Genomic DNA, 26561 nt, shown 5'->3' with positions numbered 1-26561 from the left:
CAAAATACAAGCCTCTAGGCTATAACATAACTACAAGCCGTATGGCTATAACTTAGTATCATGGCTCGAGCCTCCAGGGCTATCATGAGCTATACTTGCAATCTGGCTTCTTCCCCCATCCTGGCCAAGGGAGCTCCTGCCTCTCCAGTTGCTGGCAGAGAACTGCCAGCCTGGGCTTTATAAGGGCCAGGCCCTGCCTCCTACAGGCAGCTGGCTCCCCTTAGTTGCTCTGGCAACCCGCAGCTGCGCTCGTTACCCTGGCAACCCTCAGCTGGGCTCGTTCTGTCCGGCCAGGGCTCGCTCTCTCTCTCCCTGGCAGTTTCTCCTCTCTAGGAGCAGGGGCACCGGGGTGCTCTGCGACACAGAGAAAGACTGATTTGCAGGCAAGGGGTTTTTGTTTTACGTTAGCCCCTAGAACAGGGGTCAGCAAAATGTGGCCCACGGGCCAGATGTGGCCCACCAGGCCATTCTATCCGGCCCACAGGGCCCCTAAAAAATTTAGAAAATTAATATTTATCTGCCCCTGGCTGCCTGTCATGCAGCCCTCAATGGCTTGCCAAAAAGTAAGTGGCCCTCTGCCCGAAATCATTGCCCTCCCCTGCCCTAGAGGGTTTGAGGGACCTGCCAGTGGTCAATATACCCAAGGAAGGGCTAAGCTGGGACCAAAGGGTCTGAGAGTCAAGGTGGGATGATTGTATAGGTTATGGATAGAGCCTGGGCTGGAAGGTATACCTGCTGGAGGAAAGGAAGGTTTGCTGTCTTAAAGGGATAAAGGACTGTTTCTACTATATGTGTATTTTTGTTATAGCCCAGGGACTTAGGGCTTATGTTAATGTTTAATTCAGTGGTTTGGGTTGAGACTGAAAGGGGTGGTTACAGAGGTCCTATTACTGCCCAAAAGGGCACACAATTGCCTTGAGCCCTGTTAGGAGCAGGTTCAAGGCCTGAGCTTCTGTTGAGCCCAAAGTGAGGCATAGTGCAAGGCTGCAGAGCCACACAGGGGCCTGGGGCCTGACGCCCAAGCCAGGCATAGCCACACAGAAACCAAGAGCTTGGCACCCAAGAGAAGCACAGTCATGAGAGATTGTTAAGCCAAGAGGGGGCACGGGGTTACATTAGGTCCACCAGGCCATACAGGGGCCAGGGGTCCATTAACCGACAGGACAAACAAGAGTTAGAGCCTCAGAACCAGGTCTGACGTAGTGGGCCTAGGCTAAAGGGCTTAGTGAGATAAAAGGGGAGGAAGCCAAGGCCCTGACAGAGGGAACAACGTTATTGTAAGATCCACAAGGCATGGGGCGTGGTATAAGGGAGGATTTGGAGCCACACAATTAGCCCACAATGCTTGAGGTGCCCTCGGTGGCACAGTTATGGAGCGAGGCCCAGTGAGGACTTGTTGGGGCTCATTAGGACTAGGGCCATGCTAAAGCCTATGGGCAGCCTCCCATTCATTATTTCACCATCAAGCATGGCAGGAAAGATAGGAAAGCACCTAGGGGCAGAGTGAGTACAGTAACGGAGCCACCAGGGGGCATCGCAGCCACCCCTGGGACTCCGACTCATGACATAGAGGTAAAGCTGGAAGAAACTTCAAGAGATCATTTAGTCCAGCCAGGGTTAAACCTATAATCTTGGTGTTATTAGCACCACATTCTAACCAAGCTAAATGGCCACTTATTTGAAAGGGTTTTTCTAAGTAAGAAAATGAAAGGGAAGTGAAATGGATATGAAGACTGGGTGAAAGGAGGGGAGAGAAGGAAGGGAAGAAAGATCAGGTTGAGAACAGAAGTATCTGAGATGAAGACACTGAGTAGAAAAGAACAAGTTGGGCTGAATAACTAATCAACTCAAGACACAGAATGTCTAGGTAAAAATTTAGAAAATAATCTGTTACTTTCTTGCTTATCGCTTACGATGTTCCTGCTGAGTTCAGTCTCATTTTAGGAGCTTAATACTGGATAGGACTTCCTGAGTCACTGGACACATCTACATGTTCATTAATATGCTTTTGCTAATGTGCATAAAATTTAGCACCTCTGGGCACTTTTACACATGCTCCAGGTGGAGGAGGTGGGGTGCACTTTAATTAGAGCGGCTCTGAGAGCCAGCCACTCTAATTAAAGCACCACAGCATATCGCTTATCAGCATCCCTGGACTTCAAAATGGTGGTGGGGGCACTTGAACTAAAGCTCAGTGGACAAGCTTTAGTTCCAATGCCCCTGCTGCTGTTTTGAAGTGTGGGGACACTAATACATAAGACGTGGAGGCTGGCTGGAGCATGGCAATTAGCACATTCTAGCAGACTTGATTAATCAAGTCTGTTCCAACTTGCTGTAATTACAGCGTGTCAGAGCAGCCTCCCAGCATGTCTACAGGTACCCTGTAATGTGAGGTATTAAATAAATGCACAGTAGGCTGCCCTAATGCGCAGTAGCAAATGTGCATGCTTTTTTAGTGATGCTTAATGCACAGTAGCCTATTTTTACTGTGCATTAGTATATTAGCATGGTTTTTTTACACCACACTAAAATAGGCTACACCCACTGATTCCAGTATCCTGCTACTAGAGGCAACTGTGTTACGCAGCTACATGGTGATCATAGGATTTGGGATAGTTTCCCTGCATCATTTGGAGCACCAAATGAACAGTATATGAGTCCTTTTTTATTTTGAATTGTAAGAACTAATGTAATACTGGATCCTTTCTGCTCTGTAATGAGTATTTAGGAGAAGAGACTGTACTGTCTTTGTCTGACCAGATGCAGCATGAATAGCAGCTAGAAATTGGAACAGTGATTTCCACTGCTGACAGTGTTTGTGTTTTTTAAAGGCAGGTAGATTTGGATAAGCTGCTCACAATACAGAAACCTCATAAATCGTCTTAGCACAGTGGCTTGCCAGAATAGCCTCTAACTCTCCTTTTGGAGAAAAGACTACATTCTATGTGGATGTCATCATCTTTTTAAGCCTAGAAAGGCAAAGTGCTAGACTTAGCCTATCTTAAAACTTCCTAGACTTGTTATACCTAAAATGGTAGTGCTTGAAGACTTACTCAGGGCCAGAGTCTTGTTGGTTTAGGTCCTATATAAAAATATATAAATGCTAGTAAAATGTAGTCCCTGGCCCAAAAGTGTTAGAAAACACACACAGGACATGTGGGTAAAGGTAGACTACTAGTATACATAATTTTCAGGTTTCACAGTTTACAGTTTGTTGTTTATTGCTCTTCACTCGGAACTAAGATTTGCTTCATGTAGAGGGAAGGAAAAGTCAACATAGTTGAGTAAGTTGTAGAATATGTATCAAGTTCTAAAATTCTCTCCTGACACTGTGCTTCCATACCTTAATCGGATGTTGCCTAATTCAGGATTTCCTAAATTACATCACTAGCCTCAGGAGTCCTGATTTACAACTTCACGACATTTATCCATGTGCTGGAGTTGGTGGGAGGTGGGAGCATGTTAATTAGCACAGCTCCATGAACTGTGCTTATTAAAGCACCCAGAGTATCATGGTTATCAGTGCTCAGTGCTCCGCACTGAAAAATGGCGGCAAGGTGCTTTCAACTAAAGTTCATCAAACGAGCCTTAGTTTAAAGCTCTCCACTGCCATTTTTCAGTATGGGGACACTGATACACGTGATGCTGGATTCTGCTGGAGTGCAGTAATTACCACACTCCAGCAGACTCGATTAGTCGTGTCTACTCTGACACACTGTAATTACAGTGAATTGGAGCAGCCTCCCTGCACATGTATAGGAGCCCTTTCTTTCTCAAGTTGCTGCTGTAACACAAGAGAGAATGTCATTTCATAGAAAGAATACGTGATGGGATGATCAATTACAAAGTTATTATTGATATGAGTTTGTAACCGCAGCATTATTAACAATGGCATGACCAGATACATCATCATTCTTCCATTTGATGTGTCCTAAGTACTTTAGAAAGAAGATTGTTTTGGTTATGGGCATGACAGTAACAAGCATGGAATAAATCACTCTTTCCCTTTTGAAGAATGCTGTCATTATTTACCAGATGGATCTGCTGCCTGCACATGCAAGGCAAATGTAGGAAGTACTGTTGTTGGATAGAGTCACTCCATATGCTAAATAATTCCTTGATTCATTTCTTATTTATTACTTGCTAACTGATTTTTTTCTTAAAGAATTAAGCCAATATAATTCAGTGTGAAACTATGTATTTTGGTAGTTGATCTTTTGCCTCTTGAATCTGTAATAGGAGATGAACTTTTACATAGAACAGGAGATCTCTAATATGCTAATTTCATATCCCAAAGAAGTGTTGACTCCGTATTTTGGTGGCACAAAAATAGCTAGAGGTATGTACCTGTGTTAGTCTGGAGTTAGGCAGAAAGCAAGGTAGATTAGACTAACTAAATCAGAGAGGTATGGCATAAGCTTTTATAATCAGAGAGCTTCCTTCATCATAAATACCAAACCTTTGTCCCATGCTTTAGGGTTGCTGGTTGTAGCCGTCTTGGTCTATGGACATAGGCAGACAAGGTTCTTTGGGTAGATATGATATGTTTTATTAGACCAACTAAATAGCTGGAAAAATTGTTCTTTGCAGTTTTTCAGGCACAAACACCCTTCTTCAGGCAATAGGGAGAATCTATTTGTGTGCTCTCCTGGGTAGAATAGAAGCCAATATATTAAATGCAGGTCTGTGAAAATGGAAATGCATGGCAATGAGGATCTGAGGGAATGGGAGACAATAAGTGAGAGACAGGTTGAGGGGGTGGAGAAGGAGGAGTGTAGAATTGGTGATAGAATGTAGCTGGTAAAATGCAGATGGATAACCTGGGGTTATCAGATGGCAGGCAGGTTATAATGTGCCATAAATCCAATGCCACTGTCTATATTTAGTCCACGATTTTTTGTATGCAGTAGATTTATGAAGTGAGTTTGTAGGCTCATCTGTGAAAGGTGTATTGTAAATTCCCTTTAAGGATTAGAACTGAGAGACTGGAGAGAGAAAGTGGTTGTCTTGTGAGACATGTGCCCCCACAGGTAATTGGGTATTTTTGTCTTTGATAGCTTTTTGGTGTGTATTCATTCTGGTACACAGTTGTTGTTTGGTTTCTCCTACAACTGCTGTGCCCTGTGCCAAGAGCTTTTCCCAAGGGCAATAGGAATGGGGGTCCCACAGGAGGGACCTCTGGATGCAAGCTGGGAACTAGTGGAGTGGGAGTGGGATCCAGGACAGGAGGAGTACCATGACAGAGCCAGTGGCCTGTGGTCCATGGAAGCAGAAAGACCCCAGGTGGGCCCCGATGCCAAGGCTATCGGGGACACTGCCGTCCTTCCAGAGCTGATCTGCTCTCCCACAGACCTGATGGTTACTCCATGTATGCAAGGCCTCCAAGCAGTTCCAGGACAGTCCTGAAGGGGTGCAGGAAGAACCAGGGGGAGAATTCAGCCTATCAACTTGCCTGGCCAGGCTGTTACTGGGACTGTGGCAACAGAGCCTACTGGCCTGAGCTCATCTACCCACCCTGTGAGGGTCCTGGGGGTGAACTTTTCCACTCACCACAGTCCCCATCCTGACTCGGGTCCTGCTGCAAGAGAATGACACAGCCTTGGTTGGGATAAACAGACTTGGGCTTGGTTCTGCCATGTGACATGAGCCCCAGGCATGGCCAAGGGTCACGGAGCCAAAGTCCCCAAAGGGGGAGACTGGGTCGTGGGGTGTGAGGTCCAAGGAGCTGGGGGTTATGTGAGGGAGAGCCAGGAGTCCACAGCCCCCACTATGGTGTTGCCTCCCACCCTGCTGCCTCCTTCCACCTCAACCCCACAGCCACTTCCTGTCCCAGCCCTGCAACTATCTCAGATTGACAGGGGGTCCAGGATCACACACCTGTCTGGCTCCTACACAGAGAAGTCCCTGCTCTTCACTCTGGAATCCAAAAATGAGTGTGGTAGGTCTATAGCCCCCTATCCTCTACCTCCCCTCCAAGGTTTTGTTTGTTGAGTTCAGCCCGTGCAGCATTCTCTTGGACCCCAAGTCCCTCCTCTTTCCCCTTCCTAACCATCCCTTCCAGGTTATTTTGTCCCTTTCACAAACTTTCCTTGCCACCACTTGGCATGACCTCACCCCTTCCAAAGGTTTCCTGGTTTGCATCAGTAGGAAGAGGGACCAAGTTGTCATGGGCAACATTCAACAGATTTTCTTTATTGAAAATGAGAAAAGTGTGGCAGTGGCAACCTTATAAATTGAGGCACAACTTCCTTGCGTTCTCCTACATTCTGGTGTGTGCCCCTAGGGGAAGTGGAAGGGGAACAGTTTCCAGGCAGCCTGGGTTGTGGGCAGCACTGCCCAGAACACATGGCCAGAGGAGTTGTCTGACCCGATGCCAGGGGAGGAGATCCATGGCCCTGTGCCAGGGCATGGGCACTGAAAGCCTCCAGTCCAACTCATCCAGGGAGGGCTCCCAATCCTCAAGGCTAGAGACAGAAGTTTCACATAAACTTGTATAAGTGATTAGAAAATGGTTCAAATCTGTAATGCAATAGAAGTTCAGTGCACATAAATCCCTTTCAAAATGGCCAAAACTAGTTCAAGATAAACATGTATGGATGTAGCATCAGACTTAACTGATTTAAGTTAAATCGGTTTATTAAATTTGTGTCTCAAATCCCCTCCAGATTCAAGTTAACACGTGGTCCTCCAGCATCCCAGGATGCTTTGCATCTCCCCCACCCTCGCAGGGTGGGTAAATAAGCCTTGGCTCCAGCCCAGCAAGGAGGCATGCTCTAGTGCCCTTTCCCCCCCACCCCCCGCCACCTGGCCTGAGCTACAGCAGGTATGCAGCTACATTTGTGAAATCAAAAGTGAATATCTGTTCACTTGCTTATTGGTTCAATCTATGCAGTTTTAATTAACCTGCAAAGATTGAATTGATTCATCCTCAGGCTTTTTGACTCTCTGTACTTAGCCCAAGAGTGAGGAGGTAGTCAGTCAGGACTTTGCAGATCCAGACAGCCCGTTGCTGTGTGGGGCTGGCACCCCAATGTCAGGGGGCTCACTCTCTCCCTGATCCCTGTGCCAAATCTGCATGACCTGCCGTGCCCAGTCTGCATGCTGTGCTTCTCCTGCCCAGGCTTTGCAGAAGACCTCTCCCCTGGTCTCTCAGTTTTTGTGGAAGATGTGCACACTGATGATAAGCCGCAACAGGTTCTTCTCTTCCACCTTGAGCCATGCACCGAGAGTCTGCCAGTGCCCCTTGAGGTGGCTGAAGGCACACTCCATTGTAATGCGATACCTGCTTAGGCAGTAATTCTCCTTCCAGCAGTCTAGCTGCCCCCATAGGGCTCCACCAGCCAGGGCAGGACTAGATTCCCTAATGATATGGGGAGGGACAGTGACATCACCAATAATGAAATTGGGGACCCCAGGAGCATAGCACCCACTTTCCATCATCTTGGGGAACGGGAAGTTACGGAAGATACGAGCATTGTGAGCACTGCCTGCCCAGCTGGTGAAGATGTGCGTGAAGCAGCTCTGGTGGTCAACAATGTCCTGTCAGTTGATGGAGGAGTAGACCTTTGTGGTTGACAAATGCCTGGTCACCCTGGAGTGGGCAAAGGACGGGCACCCATGAGGCAGCAGCCGGTGACCACCTTCTGTAGGTTGACAAGTTGTAGATGAAGCAGTTGGCCAGAACATCTGGATGACCAGGCACACCTCCCAGATGGCCTCTCCAGTCGTGGTCTTGCCCACATGGAACTGGTTAGTATATAGTGGTAAATACTGGAGGTGGCCTGCTTAATGACGGCGATGACCACCTACTTCTCTGGAGTGAGGGGTGGCCACATGCTGACATCCTGGCATGTGATGTGGGGATGGGGGTCATATGGGCAACAATGCCCATGAAAGTGGCCCAGCACACGCAGAAGGTCTGGACCTACTGTTCATCGTCCCAGGTGCTCAAAATAATCAGCTTCCACCAGTCAGTGCTGGTGGTGTGTGATGGCCCACAGCATCCAGCAAGAGACTCGCAGGGTGACAAACAAGACAGGACACAGCTCCTGGGTGTCCCTGCTTGGGCACAGGTGGCAGGACATCATGGCAGGGTGCAGGCAGGCCCTGGACACAAAGGCACATGTAATTCAGGATGAAGGGGTGCTCGCTCTGGGTCCTTTTTGGAAGCCTAGGGCTGGGTGCAGGGGAGAATCCATGGTGATGTGGCAGAGGGTTGAGGGCATGCTTGCCCATGTGTAGAAGCCAATCAGGGGTGGCCTGGGTACTTAGCTTAGCCGTCAGTCTCTGGCAGCCTAGAGAGCTCAAGGGACATGCTGGGAGGCATGCAGGAGCACCCTCAACCTGTAGGCCTCAGCCAGTGTAGGCAGCCTGCATCCCTCTCCCTCCCCCCCCCCCCCCCCCCCCCCCCCCCGCCAAGGGTGAACACGTACACTGTTTGCTACTGATCTAACCTAGGCTCCTTACAGAAAAATACGTAACTTACATCAATTCTTTCCCAGGCTTTCTGAAGGTCTGTACCTGACCTTGGTGTCTAATTCAGGCACATGGCAATTCCCATGCTTTGGGATTTGAAATTCTTATTGGTTGTGTAAATAGTCATGTTAGACCATGCTTCAGAGCTGTAAGTGGCAGTCATAAGCATCAGCTGATGATAATGCTTCCAATAAAACCTCATTTACCCCAGCTAGTAGAGGCCATTGCTTCTTGCTACCTGCTGGACATCCAGGTCTATGAAGTTATATAGGAATCAAGCTCTTACTGAAGCAAATGGAAGTTTGAGAACTAATTCTTTTTGAGGATCTGGGCCAATGTTCTTGCTGGCCTGCCACCTGGCAATATTTATTCTTCTCAGCTAGCTTCACTAATAGATCAAAAATAAAATAGTATCCTGTTAAGTTTTAAACTGTGCTCACTGAAGTCTTCCTCTGCCTTCATACAGGATTGAACCCTTCAGTCCAATGCTGCATAACATTTAACTCACATTTTCAGCAAATTATTTTAAGTTTGTGCTTAACTTTACATTAAGTTACATATTCCATTGAAGTCAATAATACGTAATATTCAGTCAGTAGGATTTAAGTATGTGCCTAAAGTTAAGCATGTTCTTAATTGTTTTGCTGAATAGAATCAGTATCTGTGTCACTATGTGGAAGTCAGTGGCTGCCAGAGAAAAATAAAACGTATATGCAGTAGTATTAACCTTTTTTTTTTTACATCAAAGACTCATTTTATGTACTGTACCACTAAAATTCTTTAATAAATATCCCAGAAAGGCAGTACAATCAGTTAGATTTAAATATTAAAATTTTAAGTGGTATATGGACTTTGGGCACTCTAGTACTGTTTTAAGGGAAAATTAATAGGCTTAACTACAGTATTCACAAGTTTAATGCTCTGAGAAAAAAGTGATTGTCTTTTTTTTTAGCAGTAATTAATGGAAGTCAAAGGCAGCAACTGGAATCTGTGAGCTACTCATCTCGCTACGCTCTGGGACTCTTTTATGAAGCTGGTACACAGATTGATGTCCCCTGGGCTGCACAATACATCACCAATAATCCCTGCATACGCTTCATATCCATCGATAATAAGAAGCGCAATATAGGTCAGTGCTCCCATTATTTCCCTTAAACACAGTAACAATAGAGGGTGTAGATCATGAAAAATGCTGTTTAATTGAGTGTTGCTATTCTGAACAGAGCAAGTATTTAACTGCAAGCCAAAGGGGATAAAATTTAATGTCACATTTGGCCTGCAATAAAATACACAATGAAACCAGGAAAGTTTTCAGAAAATCATCACCCAGCACATGGTTTATATTTCTGCGTTTATGAAAACAGTGTCAGAGTATTTAAGACATCAAAATGTTACTATTCCAAGAAACAGCCTGAGCTCTATTTTTTAAAGACTGATTCATGCACATGCCAATTTATCTACCATCATCCAATTTACAAATCTTGATCTTTCTATTGAGCATGCTTGGAACATGTTATAAAGTATACAAGGCTTCTCAGTCTAATTCAGTGGTAAGTAATATATTTTTTCCATCAGGGAAAATCCTTGAGATTACTCTATGTATAGCACTATTGCAAAAGACTTCTTTTTAGAGTACTTCTTAAGAGTTCTGCAGGAATTTTGTCATCTCTCTGTTAAAGGTGATCATGAAAAGAGACATACTGTATTTTTATTAACCACATGTAGCAATAAGCCCATGGGAAAATGCAGTAGTCCAGGACATTTAAAAAGTAATCATGAGCAAGATTTGTCAACCCTAAAACTTTTGAGAAATAGAAAGAGGAGCAGACTCTGATTTTTATATTACTGAAACTTTTTAAGAATAAAAATTCAGCCAATTTTTTTTCATGGATTGCAATGAAGTGAGCTACTAACTTAAATTGATTAAATCCTTACAAAAATGAAATTCCCTTAAAACATCTAAAACCTTCATATGTTTTTTAAAAAATATAGTGGGAACAACCATTATGTAGTGTAGCTAGAGCAAGAGCATAGAAAGCACTGAGACATGGGGGGGAAACATGCTTTACCAGGAGCATCAGTGCATTACTTCGACCTAGCTTCACAGTGTCTGTATAGATCAGGCACTTCAATGGGACTTTTTGGTGCTTTTGTCTAAAACAGATTCAATCATTAGATAAAAGTGCCAGAAAAGCCACACTAAAGCACCCAATCAATACAGATGTTGGGAAAGTCAGATCCAACTAACATGATGCCTCTTCTGGGTGTGTGCTAGGCTTGCCTCAGGAGCACACCGATTTTAAAGTAAGGCATCAGGTTTTTCTTTCCACATCTGCAAGCAGCCAGTAATTCTATTTTCATTTGTTCCAGTGACTTTAAGTGATCTTGATCTAGTCAGTTAGCCGTAGTTAATTCAGCTGTGAAATGGGACTCAAATCTGTATTTTCAAACTACTTGGATATCTGTTGAACTTAAGTGAAGATTTTCAGAAATGGCCCCTATGTAATACAAATTGTTATCACTATTATAAAATATTAAGTGAAATAAATCTTGGTTTTCTGTTCAAAGTTATGAATCCAGAAATGTTTCTCCTCCTATCTTTATTGTTCAGTTTGGACTAAGAATTATCATTCTGTAACAAACTTAAACTCTGTCAGCATCTGTCCATCAAACATGTTTCAGATGTGTACATCACTTGTAGTACCCAAACACCAACAAAATTATATAAAGTAGTCATAAGACTGAAGATATATATGTTCTTTCTGTTGTTGTATTATGCCAGGCAATTTTATATATTACTTACTATCATATTATTTGTTATCTTCAGGAAGTCAGGTTAGTCATTCATTAAATTATTGTTGTGGGAAAGATAATATAAGAGCGACGTTGTAATTTTGTGGGAGAGGTAATTCAGCGACGCTGAAAAGCCATTCTACTTTCTAATGTAAAAGTTCAGCTATGGGCCAGCTGCCGGGAACTATCTGCCTTTGCTCATTTATTTTTTTACCCAAGGCATGATAACTCCGGTATCCCTAACAGAATGCAGAGACCACACTGAAATAATCCAGGTAAGACCTACGTGAGGACATTAAAAAACATGATTCGGACTTTGACCTAAATCCAGCATTGAACAAGGATCCAGTGTAAAGTGAGAAGAACCTGCCTGATGTGCTTATGCCTTGCTGTGCTGCTTAGGTGAGCTGCTGCATGCTTCAGCTTCACTTGCCAGGCCAAGGTTTATAGTACATGAGATTGTAGTGACAAACTCATGCATTGGCATAGCCTGATCCCCAGTGGAGAAGGGTGGGGGCGGATGATAAAAGACAATTCATTTTACTGTTTTTGCATCAGAGGCCAGGTCCACAATAGTAGCGGCACTAATTTGTGCCGCTACTTTGTGCCACGGTGCACACCCCTGCCCGTGTTCTTTGCTGGCCTGTGGCTGCAGTGGGTGGCTGGCTGGTGCATAGGGTGTCTTGGCAGGGGCTAGCCATCCCCTGCACTGAGGCACCCTGTGCCCCGACCAGCTGGAAATTCAGGGGAGGGGGGGACAACAAATGTGGGACAAATGTAGAGGTAGGGGAGCAGGCAGCCTTGGGCTGGCTGCTCCCCAGTCTCCATGTGCCTCAGCGCAGGGGCCTCACTGTGGAGCCCCCATGCTGAGGCATGTGAAGCCTCTGTGCTGAGGCACACTGAACCCCAGCCAGCCTCAGATCAGCTGACTGGGGTGCAGTTTGCCTTGAGATGGGGGGCACGAAGCCTGCTCCCCATCTCAAGGCACACTGCAGAACAGCTGGCTGGCTGGAAAGTAGCAGCACTCTGCACTGTTTAATGTGCAACTTTTGCAGTTTGTGGCACTGCGAAGAGGTCTGCAGCACCACAAACCTCATGTGCCTGCACGTCTGCATCCAGGCATAGAGTCCCAAAAGAAAGCGTATGTGTGTGCTTCTGCGATTGGATACTATGTGCCCCCAGTCTTGGGTGATGGTTGAATTTGGTACACTTCTTCCAAATAGCTTGCTCCCTTTTCCCACCAAAATTGCCTGCTCGGGTTTTGTTTTTGCTAATTATGCACTCAGTGTAATGCTGGTTGAAATTGATGTTTATGCCAGAAGCAAAGAAAATACAGATTTTTATTACATCTAGTATTGTGATGCAAAACTCCCTGCCATCCTATGAGTTCTCTGGTACACTTAGACTAAATGGTGACTAAGATTTGAGACAAGACTCAGTGCCTTACACAAGGGCTCTTAAAAGTGTGTTTGTTAAAAAACCCACCTTAGATGGGCCTAGAAATTAGAAGTGAGGTACTGTTAAAAATGGCCTTTAACAAGCTTCTCAATCATCTTGCCAGGCATTTACTCTAAAATCCAGCCCTGAGTAAATGTAAAGAATTCCTATATTCAACTAACTTGTACTTTGTAACAAAATGAAATACTATTAAGTGCTTAAAACACAATATCTTTTCATTATTTAAGGTCTTTAAAAAACTGATATAACCAATTGTGTTGCATTAGTTGGGGGTAAGACTAGATAACCATAGAGGTCCATTCCTTCCAACTCTGTGATTCTATATATACTCAGTAAATTATTAAAAGTTTACTAAACAATATCGAAATGTATGTGTTTAAGGTAGTGCACACACTTTTAACCTTGGATGGAAATGTCTAATACAGTATGATGGTAATTTCTTAAGGAAGGTTCATTTTCTCAGGCGAAATATTTTCTTTAGGGGTTTTTTTTAGGTTTTTGAACAAAATGAGGACCAGCCGTTGCAGATGAAATGCCTCCCACAAGCCCTCATTGCAACATATAAACAGCCAGCCAGCCAGCCCTCTTTTGTACTGTACTGTTCCTTGTTAACTTACTTGAATTTTGTACAGTTCAACTTTGTTCCAAGAAAAGTAGTAGTGGAGTGGGAGAATAATGCATGTTAACAAGAAATAGGGAGAGATAGTTCTGATTGTGGGTGTTCCTATATAGCACAGAACGTTTGAAAGACATTCCCTTGCTCTTTTTGTTGAAGATATATTAAAATACAATAAACAAGTAAACAGATAACTAACATTAAAGGGAATTCATGAACAAGGATGCACACATGCGCATGCATAAGAGTATATGGATAGCTAGGGCTCAACGTGTAGTTTACTTAAAAGTTAGTAATATCATAATAGAAATACAGTGAAAGCTGTGTTAACTGGCATACTACTATCCAGAATACTCTACTAACTAGAATTTCTAGCCAAGTGGCCTGACACTGCAGGGGGGGGGGCAGGGGAATTGCTGATGCCACCCACCACCCTGTGCTGCCTCTGTTCCACATGCAGTCATCACCAACCCCCCTGCCCCTGCCCCGCAGGGGTTTTCAAAAAGGTTGAAAACCCCTGCCTCAGATAACCAGAATTTTTAGGTACCTGGCACCCCCCTGACCCCACTCACGCCAGTTAACACAGCTTTTACTGTACATTTTTACATAGATTTCTTCAATTTCTTTTCATTCATACACACATTTTATAATAACATTTCTGAATGAACCTTAGACTGATTTACATATTTTAAATAAAAAGTAACTATATATGTGCAAGAAAAAGGGCACTTCATAAAATACAAACAGAAAACTTAATTTTTCTTTTATTTTCCCACTTTCTCTCATGCATCCACAGTAACTAGATGGGGCAGCTGATGTCTGATGCCCAAGAAAAGGCCAGTCTCCTAAACAAATACTTTGTATCAGTTTTCTACCCACCCAAAGGGGTCACAGTGTTAGACAGAACACACAACTTCCAGGGAGTGAGAGATGGTCCCATAATTGATGTTCATCAGGTGAGGGAACACCTCGAAAGGCCAGATGTCCATAAGTCCTCAGGCCTGAATGGAATGTACCCAAGAGTCTTGAAAGAGCTGGCAGACATCATAGAACTCCCTATGGCAAAGATATTTCAGAACACATGGCGCTTGGGTGAGGTGTCGGAAGACTGGAAAAGAACTGATGTGGCCCCAGTCTTCAAAAAAGGAAGGAAGGACTTTTGACTTTTTGACTTTTAGCAACTTTATTTCACAAAAGAGGTACAGAAAGCAAAAAACCATCAAACCACACCAAAGAGAAACCATTCCAGGACATTCAGAACATCACACCGTGACAAACACCTTCGCAGTAATACACATCATGTCTAATATGCTATATATAACATGCCATATATATAGCCCTCGAGAAACGAACAATTCCACACTTCCCTGTCCCATAGTACACGTACAAAAACCTTCAACATCTCACCCCGAGAAAATAAACAAAAGCAGCCTGATGAGGGCACCAGTCTTCTTGGCAGTCGGCGGCTTATACAATGTGCGCCACGCTGGGTGGGCCGGTGGCCCCAGGCGCCATCGCCACGGTGTATTGGGGCGGCCCGCCAGCACCTGAGCATGGCGGACACAAACCACCCAGGCATACAAGCTTCTACACGATAGAGAAGCAAAGGGACAACCCGTGTCACTATCGGGAGGCATGGGGAGCCGCAACAGAGTGCCTGGCCCACCGGCCAACTCCGCGGCCACAGCCGGGGTGACTGGCAGCGAAGGGAAAGCCTCGCTTGCGGCATCTGTGGCCCGTGGGATCTGGCGCGCCCGGAGATGTTCGTCCAAGGCGGCCGCCGCCACCGGCAGGAGGGCGGCATGGATGTCACGCAGGAGATGACCTATGGTGCGGACGGAGCGCACGCCCAGCCGTGCGGCCAGCGCCTCGGGCAAGAGCCAGGCTGACCAAGCAGGGTCAAGGAGATGGTGCAGGCGAAGGACACGCGCCTGGATGAGGGTGGCTGTGAGGCTGGCAGAGGCCAGGCTCGGCACGGAGCATGACAGGGCTGAGTTGTGCACCAGAGGCTCCCTCAGCAGCTGCAGGAAACACAGTGTCTGGGCTCGAGGCTGGAGGCAGAAGGCGGCCTGCCAGGCTCATACCATGCTGCGATAAAAGGCCGGAAGCACCGCCCAGTTCAGGAGCGTGGGTGTCAACAAAAAGAGCTCCCGGTCAAAGCCAAGGGCGCCGACCCTCTGCAGGAACCGGCACGCCAGTTGTTGCCATGGCAGCTGCTCCTCGCTATAAAGCAGTCGCTGAAGGGCCTGCAGGCGGAAGGCCACCACCCTGCTCGCCAGGTCAACCAGACCCTAGCCCCCCTCAGCGACAGGCAGGTGAAGGACGGCTCGCGGGAGCCAGTGGCACCCATCCCAGAAGAAGTCTACCAGGTTGCGCTGGAGTCTCTCAAGTAGATCCGGTGGGGGGTCGAGCACGGTGCACCGGTGCCACAAGGTCGCTGCCGCCAGGTTGTTGATGAGAAGGACGCGCCCCTGGTAGGAAAGGCTGGGCAGGCGCCAGTGCCACCGCTGCAGGCGGGCCTCCACCCCCTCCTCGAGGTCGTCCCAGTTGCACGCCATGAAGGTCGGTGGCCCCAGGAACACACCCAAGATCTTGAGGCCCTCGCAGCGCCATGTGAGGCCCCCCGGCAAATCCTGGGGGGGGGGCGTGCCAGTCCATGCGCCAAGCAGCAAAGTATCGCTCTTGGCCCAGTTGATGCGGGCGGAGGAGGCACGCTCATAGGCACGCTGGCAATCTGCCAGGGCCCGCACGTCTTCCTGAGTGTTGAGGAAGACGGTGACATCATCCGCATATGCCGACAGCCGGAGAGGAGGGCCAGCGGACGGGCCCGTGGCCAATGGCAGGGCCACACCACTCAGGCGGCGTCGCAGTGCGTGTAGCAGCGGCTCGATGGTCAGGGCGTAGAGCATGCCCGACAGCAGACGCCCTGGACGAATGCCCCTGTGTGCGGGGAACAGAGCACAAAGCACACCGTTCACCTTGAGCAGGCTGGAAATGTCTTGGTACAAGACCCGGAGGGCCCCGGTGAAGAGGGGCCCAAAACCAAAGGCCTCCAGAGTCCAGAAGAGATAGGCGTGGCCCACCCGGTCAAAGGCCTTCTCCTGGTCTAGAGAGATGAGGCCGATGTCGAGGCCAAAGAGCTTGCTAGCCTTGAGTAGGTCACGCAGCAGGAACAGGTTGTCTTGAATGGTCCTGCCCGGCACGCAGTAGCTCTGCTCGGGCCCGGTGAGAGAGGCCATGACTGCGTGGAGGCAGGTGGCCAGCGCTTTGGCCAGAATCTTATAGTCCGCGCACAGCAGGGAGACCAGCCGCCAGTTCTTAATGTAGCCGAGGTCTCCCTTCTTGAGCAGCAGGGCCGCACTGCTCGGCGGCAGCTGATCGGCAAGACCTTGTCGGCGAGGCTCTCCTGGAAAACGCACAGGAGGCTGGGGCCGAGGAGAGGCCAAAAGGTCTTGTAAAACTCGGCAGGCAACCCATCGAGGCCTGGGGCTTTGCTGGAGGTGAGGCTGGCCGTGGCGGCCGCCAGCTCTTCCAGGGACAAGTCCCGCTCAAGCTCTCCGGCCTCCAGGGCATCGAGACATGGTAGGCCCTCATGGAGTTCCCACGTGGCCTCAGGGCACAACAGCTCGGCTGCAAACAGGTCATGATAGAAGGCGACAGCATGTTCGCGTATTTTGCCCGGCTCTGTAATTACCCAGCCCTCAGGAGTCTTGAGATGATCCAAGACTTTGCTCGCTGCCCTCCGCCGCTCTAGATTGAAAAAGAAGCAGGTCGGGGCGTCAGTTTCCACCAGCTCCTGGCAGTGGGCGCGGATCCTCTCACCGTGGGCTGCGCTCTCTGCCAAGTCGCGCAGACATTTCCTGCAGAACCGGAGGCTCTCGCTCAGTGCTGCGTCGCTGCCAGCGGCCAGCAGAGCAGCCTCGAGCTCCGCCACATCCTCCTCCAACTCCCGGATACGTCGGCGCGTCTCGTTCGCGGCCAGCTGGGTGTACTGCTGGCAAAAGGCTCGGATCTGTACCTTGCCCACGTCCCACCACAGCTTCCAGGAGGAGTGGCTCAGTCTCGCAGCCTCCCACCTTCGCCAAAAGTGGGGAAAGCAGTCCCGGAAATAGGAGTCCTGAAGCAGGCTGACATTGAAACACCAATAAGGTGCCCGTGCACAGGCTCTCCCTGGCAGGCTCAGTTCACTGAAGGCTAGGCCATGATCTGACAGACCCCAGGGAGCGATGCGGCTGCTGTGCAGGAGTGGCAGGTGGTGCCTGGTGACATAAAGGCAGTCGAGGCGAGCCATGGTGAGACCACCGGCACCCATCCTGGCCCAGGTGTACTGGCACGCATCAGGATGCAGGGCTCGCCAGACATCCATGAGGTCTGCCCCCTCCAGGGCAGATTGCAGCTTGCGAGCGGAGGGCAGATGGGGCTCAGGCCCTGTGCGGTCGAGCCGTGGGGCAGTGGTGCAGTTGGAATCCCCACCGAGGAGGAGCAGGTCATCATCCTCACTAGCGTCACGCAGGAGGGCAGCTAAGGTCTCAAAGAAAATGACTGTCTCCTGGCCATCGGAGGGCGCGTAGACGTTGACGAGCAGCAGGCGGTGTTGTGCGAGGGTGACACGGACGGTCAGCAGGCGGCCGGGGACAAGCACCGCTGCGTCAAGCTGCAGCTGCAGTGATAAAAGAGTCGCGACCCCAGCACTAAGGTTGGTGCCATGGCTCAGGAACACCTGTCCTCGCCATGCAGCCCGCCAGGCCGCCTGGTTGAACCTGTCAGAGTGTGTCTCTTGAAGGAAGGCAACGGCCAGCCTCTTCTGTTGCAGGAACTCCAGGACGGCTTCGCGCTTCACCGAGTCTCGACAGCCGTTGATGTTGAAGGTGCCAGTGGTTGTGGTTGCGATGGATGTGGGTGTGGGGAGAGGAAGAGCAAAGCAAAGTACGGGTGGAAGAGCGAGCACCCAAGAGCAGAGCAAGGCAGTAAAGACAGGTCAAGGAAGGCCTACTGTGCCCCACTCTAGTCGAGGGACCCGCCCAGGTCCCACTCAACTCTCATCCTCTGGGCAAGCTTCTCCAAACGGTAGGCCATCTGGCGTGTGCCCAGATCCTGCTGCATGAGCTTGGCAGCTGCCCTGGCAGCCTTAACAAACACTTTGGGGTCTGCGCACCACTGAGTGATGCATCCCGCTACGTTCTTCTGCACCTTAGTTAACTTCAACAAGGACAGGAGTCCCCCATAGTCAGGAGGGACCCAAGGGGGCTCCGCCAGCTTGGGGTGGATGTTTCCTAAGGAAGAGCGGCGAGTCCGCACCCCTGGCGGGAGCTCGCCCACAACTGCAGCGTCGACACCCTCGATGTCTAGGCACATCAACCACCTCTCGTCGTCCGAGTCAAGGACCGGCTCCACGAGGGCATCCCCTGTCTTCTTGGGGTGGGGGAGGCCATCCCGCTCACGACGCCTCTTGCGAGACTCAGTGAGCTGGACCTCCATCTAGCCAACTTCTCCATCTAATCTGCCAGGCTGGGGCATGACCAAGGGGGTAGCAGACTCTCCCGCCACCCCCGAGGCCAGGCCACTAGAAAAGAGGCATTCGCCACCATCCCCGCTGCCGCCCGACTCCGGAGGCTGGGGGACAGGCAAGGGGAGAGGGACCCCTGAAGCCCTCTCCCCCCCCGCCAAGTCTGCCCCACTGATGGCTACATCCAACGGGGTGGGTGGTATGGCAGCCGGAGTGGGGTCAGGCTCTCTAGTGGGGGGTCCCTTGGCACTGGCCGAGGAGGGTCCTGACAGGGATGGGGTGTCCTGAGAGGCCCCCTTCATCTTCCTCTCTTTGTCCTCCTTCTTCTTGGTGGTAGTGGGCAGCTGCCCCTGTGCTGGGGATGGGCCAGACCGCCCCGCCCCCCCCACCCGGTGGGGCTCCCGCACTGAGGGCAGGGGGCGCCACAGATGGGGGAGGTGGCGGTGGGGGCTGGGTAGTAGCACCAGCCTCTCCACTGGACGATGGTTTCACACCAGAGCCCCCAGTCCCCTGAGATGGAATAGGGGTGGAAGGAGGCTGGGAGGAAGAGCTCCCTGCCTCCCTGGGCCTGCCGCGTGCCCCAGAAGTTGACGCACCGTCTCTCGCCGCTGCCGCAGGTGGCGATGGTCCGGCCGCCTTGCCCCGAGGGCACTGAGCAGCCAGGTGGGAGGAGCCACCGCACTTGAAACACGTAGTCTCTCCCACAGACAAATAGATAATATACCTCCGACCCTCGAGCGTGAGGCTCAGGGAGTGAGGTAGAGACTGGGGGCCCTCCTTGAGGAGCATAAAGACCTGCCTCCGAAAAGACAGGACGTGCTTCCACTGAGGGTCCTTACTTGCCGTCGGCAGCCGGTGAAAAGGACTCGTAGGAACTCTATAGGCCTCGAGTCCCCTGGCCAGCTCCCGATCGGAAACGTGTGGTGGGATGTTAGAGATCACCACCCTAACTGCCTGAGTCTCTAGGGACGTGATAGGGTAGTGGATGCCCGCAACGTCTAGGCCCTCCGCACACACCCTGTCATCCAAGGCAGGCGTGCTCAAATAAATCATCGGGACCGTGTTCACACGACCCACATAGCGGATGGTACGCCATCCCAGGAGTGCAGCTAGAGCCTCCATGCAAACCTCGAGCCCCACATGGAGAGGGGTATGAACCCTCAAGCCATGAGTCAGCGGGAGGTCCCGAGAGACATCCTCATGCCAGCTGCCAGGTGTAGGAGCAGCCATTCCTCACTAGGACAGGGTTAACTACAAAGCAAAAAAACTAAGGGAACGAAAAGAAAACTTAAACACAGGAGCTCAAGGCCAAGCTCCCGGGAATGCGGCCAAAACAGAAAGTGAAGATAAGCCACTGAAAGGGAGGGAGGGATTTGGGGGGTGAAAGAAAAGCGTGGATAGAGCAAAATAAGACGGGGGGGGGAGAAAAATGCACCCCTCAAGCGGCAAATGATAAGAGACCTCCCCGCAAAGGGGGAGGAGGGTGGAGGGGGAAAAAAGTGGCAGGGGAAGAAGCGGGGGGGGGGGGTTAAAACAGCGAAAAGAAAAAAGAAAAGGAAAACTAAGGGGTGAGGGGGGGATGGAGGGTAATTAAGAGCACCTCTGGAAGGTAGGCTAATGGAAAAGGTAACTCCCCGTAACAAGCAGACAGAAAAGAGAGAAAGAAAGGGAAAGAGACAGTAAAAGAGAAGGCTGCGAGAAGCGTCTCACAGACAAAGAAACCGGAAGCAGAGGGGGAGGGAAGAGAGAGGAGAGAAAAGTGGGGGAAAAAGCTGCAAAAAAAGCAAGAAAAGAGTCAGAAAGCGAAATAAACAGAGGCTAGAGACCTTTAGACAGGTGGGAGTGAAGAAAGAAAAGAGATAGGAAGCCGGGGAGTCTTACGCTTGGGATCGCCCCATGCACCTCCAAGCGAGCCTGGTCCGAAGCATCCAAAGCGGAAGGAAGGAAGGAAGATCCAGGAAACTACAGGCCAATCAACCTGACATCCATCCCTGGGAAGATCTTGGAGAAAATCATCAAGGGATCCATCAGCAACAAGTTAATGGAAGGCAACCTTCTGAATGCCAGCCAACATGGCTTTGTCACTGGAAGGTCTTGCCTGACCAACCTTGTCACCTTCTATGACCAGGTGACTCATTGCCTCGATAAGGGAGACAAGGTTGATGCTGTATACCTGGATTTCAGGAAAGCCTTTGACTTGGTCTCGCATGATGTCATCATGGTTAAGCTGGGGAACTGCAGCCTCAGCCCTCTCATGGTCCAGTGTCTGGAGAACTGGCTCTGGGAACAGACCCAATGAGTACTAGTTGATGGGAATGAATCAATGTGGTGCAGGGTAACCAGTGCAGTCCCTCAAGACTCAGTGCTTGGGTCACTACTCTTCAACATGTTCATTAATGATCTGAATTCGGGTGTCAGATGCGGACTGATAAAGTTTGCAGACACCACTAAACTATGGGGGAAGGCGGCCACACTAGAAGACAGGCTGGGATACAGGCCAACCTGGAGACACGCTCGCAAGGTGGGCAGATCAAAACCTGATGGCATTTAACGTAGAGAAGTGCAGGGTGCTCCACCTTGGGAGGAACAACCAGCATCATACTTATAGGCTTGGCAGTGCTACACTTGCTAGCACCACGACCAAATAGACTTGGGGGTCTTGATTGATCACAGGATGAACATGAGCCACCAATGCAATGCTGTGGCTGGCAAAGCTAACCAAATCCTGGCATGCATCCATCGCTGCATCTCTAACAAAACCAGGGATGTCATCCTCCCACTTTACTCGGCCTTGGTGAAGCCGCAACTGGAGTATTGCGTCGTTTTGGGCCCCCCAGTTCAGGAGGGATGTGGATAAGCTCGAGAGAGAGTCCAGAGGAGAGCCACCCATATGACTAAAAGCCGATCAAAGGCCAAGAGAGCAAACCTTACAAGGAGAGGCTGAGGGACATGGGACTCTTCAGCCTGGAGAAGAGAAGGCTCAGAGTGGACTTGGTGGCAACCTATAAGTACATAAGGGGAGTGCATCAGGATCTGGGAGAACGGTTGTTCACCAGAGTTCCCAAGAAGTAACAAGGTCCAACAGCCACAAACTCCTAGAAGGCCAATTTAGATTGAAAGGAAAAACTTCTTTACAGTCCGAGTGTCCAGGGTCTGGAGCAGACTCCCCACAGAGGTGGTACAAGCACCTACTCTGGACTCATTCAAAAGGCATTTGGATGTTTATCTTGCTGGGATCATTTGATCCCCGCAGACTTCCTGCCAATGGCAGGAGGGCTGGACTCAATGATCTCACGAGGTCCCTTCCAGCCCCCAATGTCTATGAAATCTATAAGTACAGCCATAAGATTTTGTTACCCAAGTTATATGCTGCAAATGGGGACTTACTGACAAACAATATAAAACTCCAGTAATCTGGTGGTTTGAGAATACTTCTGGCTTTAGTTCCATGACACCAAGTTGTCTTCCCCAGTACAGAGTGCAGCTAACAGAAATAGCCATATGTTTATAGTGCCTATGCAAAGGCAGATATACCATATTTTCTCATATATAATGCATACCTTTTCCCCCAAAGTCAACACCCCAATACTTAAGCAGGGAAGCTCAAGTATGTCCCTAGTAAGAAGTCCAGTGTCTGTATAAGAAGACTGATTTCCTTAGGTAGTATTACTCAAATGTCCCTGCTTTTCTTTACGTTATGAGAGCTTATTCTGTAAGGGATCAGCATAGGCCAGGGGTGTCAAACCCACCTGGGGCCTTCGGCTGGATCTGGACCATGGGATTCAATGTAGGGCAGATCCATCCCAGGGCACAAGGGTGCCTACCAAGGTGGTGGTGGGTCCAGAGGTGGCAAGAGATCCGGTGGCAGTAGTGGCAAGTCCGGAGGTGACACAAGGTGGGATCTGGCAGAGGTGGGAGTCCAGAGGTAGCAGTGGGTCTGGGGATGGGGTCTGGCAGCAACGAGGGTCTGAAGGCACAGTGAGGTTTAGGGGTGGTTGTGGCAGTGAGCCAAACTTACTGCCAAAGGCCCCCCATTCTGTGGCAGGCCATGCCACCCAATATCCAATAACCCAGCACACTGGGCAGAAACGCTCCCACGAGCCATATATTTTACACGTCTGGTGCAGGCAAACCCTTCATTTCATGTGTGTTTGGAATGTTCAAAGAGAATGGACAGAGAAGGAATTATCCAGGGAAAACATTCTGAAGCTGCTCTTGTGCCATAGAGGCTGCAGGAAACTCTATGGATCCCTCCCTCTCTAAATGGAGAACTTCCACTGCTTGGTTTTCCACAGTCCTACTCTCTCCCTTTCTGGAGTTAGGTTCATAAAGAAAAGGGGTCAGTCGGCTGTTCATAAAGAACAGGGGACAGTTGTTTAAACAACTTTGTTTAAGTCAGTTGGGTTGCATATGGATGTGAGCAATGTGAAAACAGAGAAAAATAGTTACGGTTTGAATACTGTGAACCAGGAACAGAATAAAAAGCTCTCCTTTTTTTTTTCATTTTGTTTTGGATAAATTACCCCGTGCATTTTTCAGCTTACTTCAGTTCACTTCTCCAGAGTAGCCAAATAGGGCCTGCTGAGATGGAAAACATTGTTGCACAATGGTGGGTCAGGAGCAATTGAGCACAAACCATAGTGAGCTCAACCAGACACGGAAGTGTAAAGCCATTGCATCCAGGAGATGCACCTATTCTGTGCTTCCCCAAGGCAGCTTATACCAGCAAGGCTTCTACCTGGGCTTGGGCCTCAGAAGACACAGATTTCACGTTACAGAGCAGGACCAACTCCCACATTTGTAAAATGTATTGAAATGCAGCCATTATACATACTCTCATCTGTCACTTTAACCATAGTATCAGTTACTGAATTTGGCATCTGGTGTCTGCTGATTGACATAGTTTTAGAACAAAAATCACTAGTAAAACTACTGTTATTATTACCATTCTTTGCTTGTTAACATGGACCATGCAGGACTAGTAGAGCTTTTTACCCCAGTTGATAATCTGACCCACTTTTTTAATGTTACTTGCACCTGCAGATGTAATGTGCTTGAACATCATAGAATGAAAAGAGCCTATATGTAGGGTATATTGAATTCCCTGCATGGTATGTATGAATATTAAATAGTTTTATGATAGCCTGCTTTAAAAATTCCATCAATATTTATAACTAGTCTGTGGAACAGTGGGAATTCTTTCGCATAAATTATTCCAAAAAACGATTTTTGTAACACTGCAGAATCTTTGCACTTCTTTCAATTCTATAGGACTAAAGATAGATGACACACGAAAATCTAACAAGTTCTCATCTCTTGTTTAAGCATTATGTGGTTATATAGCTTAAAAGAGAAAAATACATTTTTAATGTTTGCAGTCTCACCGTAATTCCTAAAATAGACTCTTTTATCCTTCAGTACCAAGAAAAGCAGTTTTAGGAATACGTAACATTAAAGGGTTATCTCACCAAAGACTCTGTACACATTATGGTATGTGAATTGCCTTTATAATTCCATCCCAAGTCTGCCTGCTTATTATGAATTCAGTCGGAAACTATTCATGAGGACAGTGAAATCTAATACTGCAAATAGTCTCCTTACACAGGTTCTTCTGTGCCTTTCAAGTTACAGTGATTCCTTTGAGGAATCAGAGTCTATGCCAGCCGTGAGATTTTTTTTTTTTTTTGAGAAATCACAAACTATCTGTTCATTTACCAAATACCATAATATGCCAATTTGGAGGAAATTGTGTGTATTTGCCTGTTTTACTTTAAAAAAAATAGAAAGTGTTTTTTATTTCATACACATACACTTTTATAGCTTGTTTTGGGGAAACAACAAGTAAAATCCTTACCCCTTTTTCCAGAATTAAAATGGATTTTGGCTTCTTATGCCTTAGATTTTAGCAATCCAACTGTACAGAGGAGGAAGGGAAAAAATCTTATTCCTTATTTATAAATATCTCTTCTAACTCTAGGTTTATAAACATCTCTTTTAACCCTAGGTTTTGTGAAGCTAGGATTTGGCAGATTTCCTCTGTGAAAGACAACAAAATTCTTATGGTAGCCTTATAAATAAGATGTTGCTTTTGTAGATAAGGTTGTAATCTGAGGTTTATAAATCCATTTTTAATACCAAAAAGAGAGACATTTTGGCAATGTTGCATTCTGGAGAGAATTCCTAGCAGTTCAGCTGAACCAGTGCTAAAAATAGTAGAAGCCACAGTGTAGAAAATGCTCTGATGATTAGAATAGATTTTGACCTCCATATTAAACCAGTTGGAAGGAAAATCTAACCAACCCAATGGTAAAAATGGGTCTTACTCCCAACCCCTGTCTATAATGAGGTTCCTACCAATTTTAATACTGGTTCAACTAACCCAGCTGGAATTTTTGTGAACTTCCTTAAAGTGGACACTGATGGCTATTAAATGGGAGTAATTATTCCCATTTACTAACCCTATAAACTAGTATTTCACTGTTGATCTTTTCAAAGTTCAAAGTAACTTTGTTCTCTTGAAAGTTACTGGATCCCCAGACTTTGCGAAGTCTATAAACCACAAAGCAGATATAGCAAGCACAGGCTGTAGCACAAGTTTCCTCACAAGCTACCCCACAAATGTACTACAGTCATAAACAAGAACAACCACTTCTAAGACTGAAGATGTTCAGTCATTTCTGTGGAGACTATGAACAATGGTATCAATTGTAGCACTATTTTTTTTGGTGTAAATCCCTTTAAATTAAGAACTGAATGGTGATTGCTATTCAGCATAAGTGCTTGACATGCTCTTATGGAGCATAATCATTTGGAAAAATCCAGTTGGTTTCTAACTTTACTTTCTCCAAGGCTGTTACTGGATGTCATAGCCTCTCCTCTGCAAAAATTATCCAATGCTCACCTGAACAGCAGTTTAACTATTAATTCCTTCACACCGAGCCAGATCCTTATCTTGCCACAGACAGTTCCTTGCTCCTATCCATGAGTATTCTGCACCAACCTGATCAATACTGAGAAGAGAGAGTAAATGGGGTCAGTATCCACAAAAACAACCTCTTCTATGTTTAAAACAATCCTAGACATATAAAGCACAGCATCTGAACCCGACACTCCTGTCTTTAATGTGCCATTTCAGCTTCTCCCGTCTCTTCCTCCTAAGGCTGAGGGGATGCAAGATACCCCAACGTTTTATGACAGACAAGGTTCCTTGGGTGAATTTGATATCTTTTATTAGACCAACCCAAATGGTTGGAGAATAGTTATTAAGCAAGCTTTCGGGTTCAAAAACCCTTCATCAGGCTAAGGAAGCTTCAGCAGTTGGTGTGTGCTCTTTCTGGATGGAATGAAAAGTAAACAAGCCAACATTTTATGGAAGTTTTAAAGTCTCTGAGTAGATAGTCAAACAAAACCTGACATTTTTTGGTTAAATGATGTACCATACACTCAAGAAGCATTAAACTTTGAACATTCCTGAATTTTGCTTTGAAGCAATGCAGAAAGAAGCAAGTTTGCCAGAAGTATCCCATGGCTTCAGTCAGTTGCACCAAAGCTTTGAGATGCATCTGATAACATCTCCAGTTGTTACCATATTTAAAGCTCCATTTTTTTTCTAAATTCAGTAGCTATACAGCCTGTCTGATCAAATTTCTGAAGGTTTATTTGTTTTATATAGTATTTACCTCTTACATGTAATAGAAAGATACTAATAAACAA

The 26561-nt window shown here is 47.6% G+C and overlaps 1 protein-coding gene and 1 long non-coding RNA gene across 6 annotated transcripts in view; one reads left to right on the top strand and one right to left on the bottom strand.

Moving 5' to 3' along the window:
• Positions 1-26561, top strand: part of RNLS (renalase, FAD dependent amine oxidase) — a 179420-nt gene that overhangs the window by 101662 nt on the left and 51197 nt on the right. For 3 of the 5 annotated variants that reach the window (XM_059729942.1, XM_059729943.1, XM_059729940.1), the window contains exon 5: positions 9428-9604. The exons of 1 other annotated variant lie outside the window; for it this stretch is intronic. In XM_059729942.1, the coding sequence (XP_059585925.1) occupies positions 9428-9604 (177 nt within the window). The remainder of the gene's footprint in view (positions 1-9427; positions 9605-26561) is intronic. One more of the 5 variants, XM_059729941.1, reaches the window with a different exon arrangement.
• Positions 6359-26561, bottom strand: part of LOC109282396 (uncharacterized) — a 170751-nt gene continuing 150548 nt past the window's right edge. The window contains exons 3-4 of the long non-coding RNA XR_009463066.1: positions 25750-25858; positions 6359-6464 (exon numbers count right to left, since the gene is read on the bottom strand). This is a non-coding gene — a long non-coding RNA (uncharacterized LOC109282396). The remainder of the gene's footprint in view (positions 6465-25749; positions 25859-26561) is intronic.

The sequence above is a fragment of the Alligator mississippiensis genome, chromosome 6 (genome assembly GCF_030867095.1).
Source record: "Alligator mississippiensis isolate rAllMis1 chromosome 6, rAllMis1, whole genome shotgun sequence".
Taxonomy (NCBI): Eukaryota; Metazoa; Chordata; order Crocodylia; family Alligatoridae; genus Alligator; species Alligator mississippiensis.
This window is presented reverse-complemented; position numbering and strand designations above follow the sequence as displayed.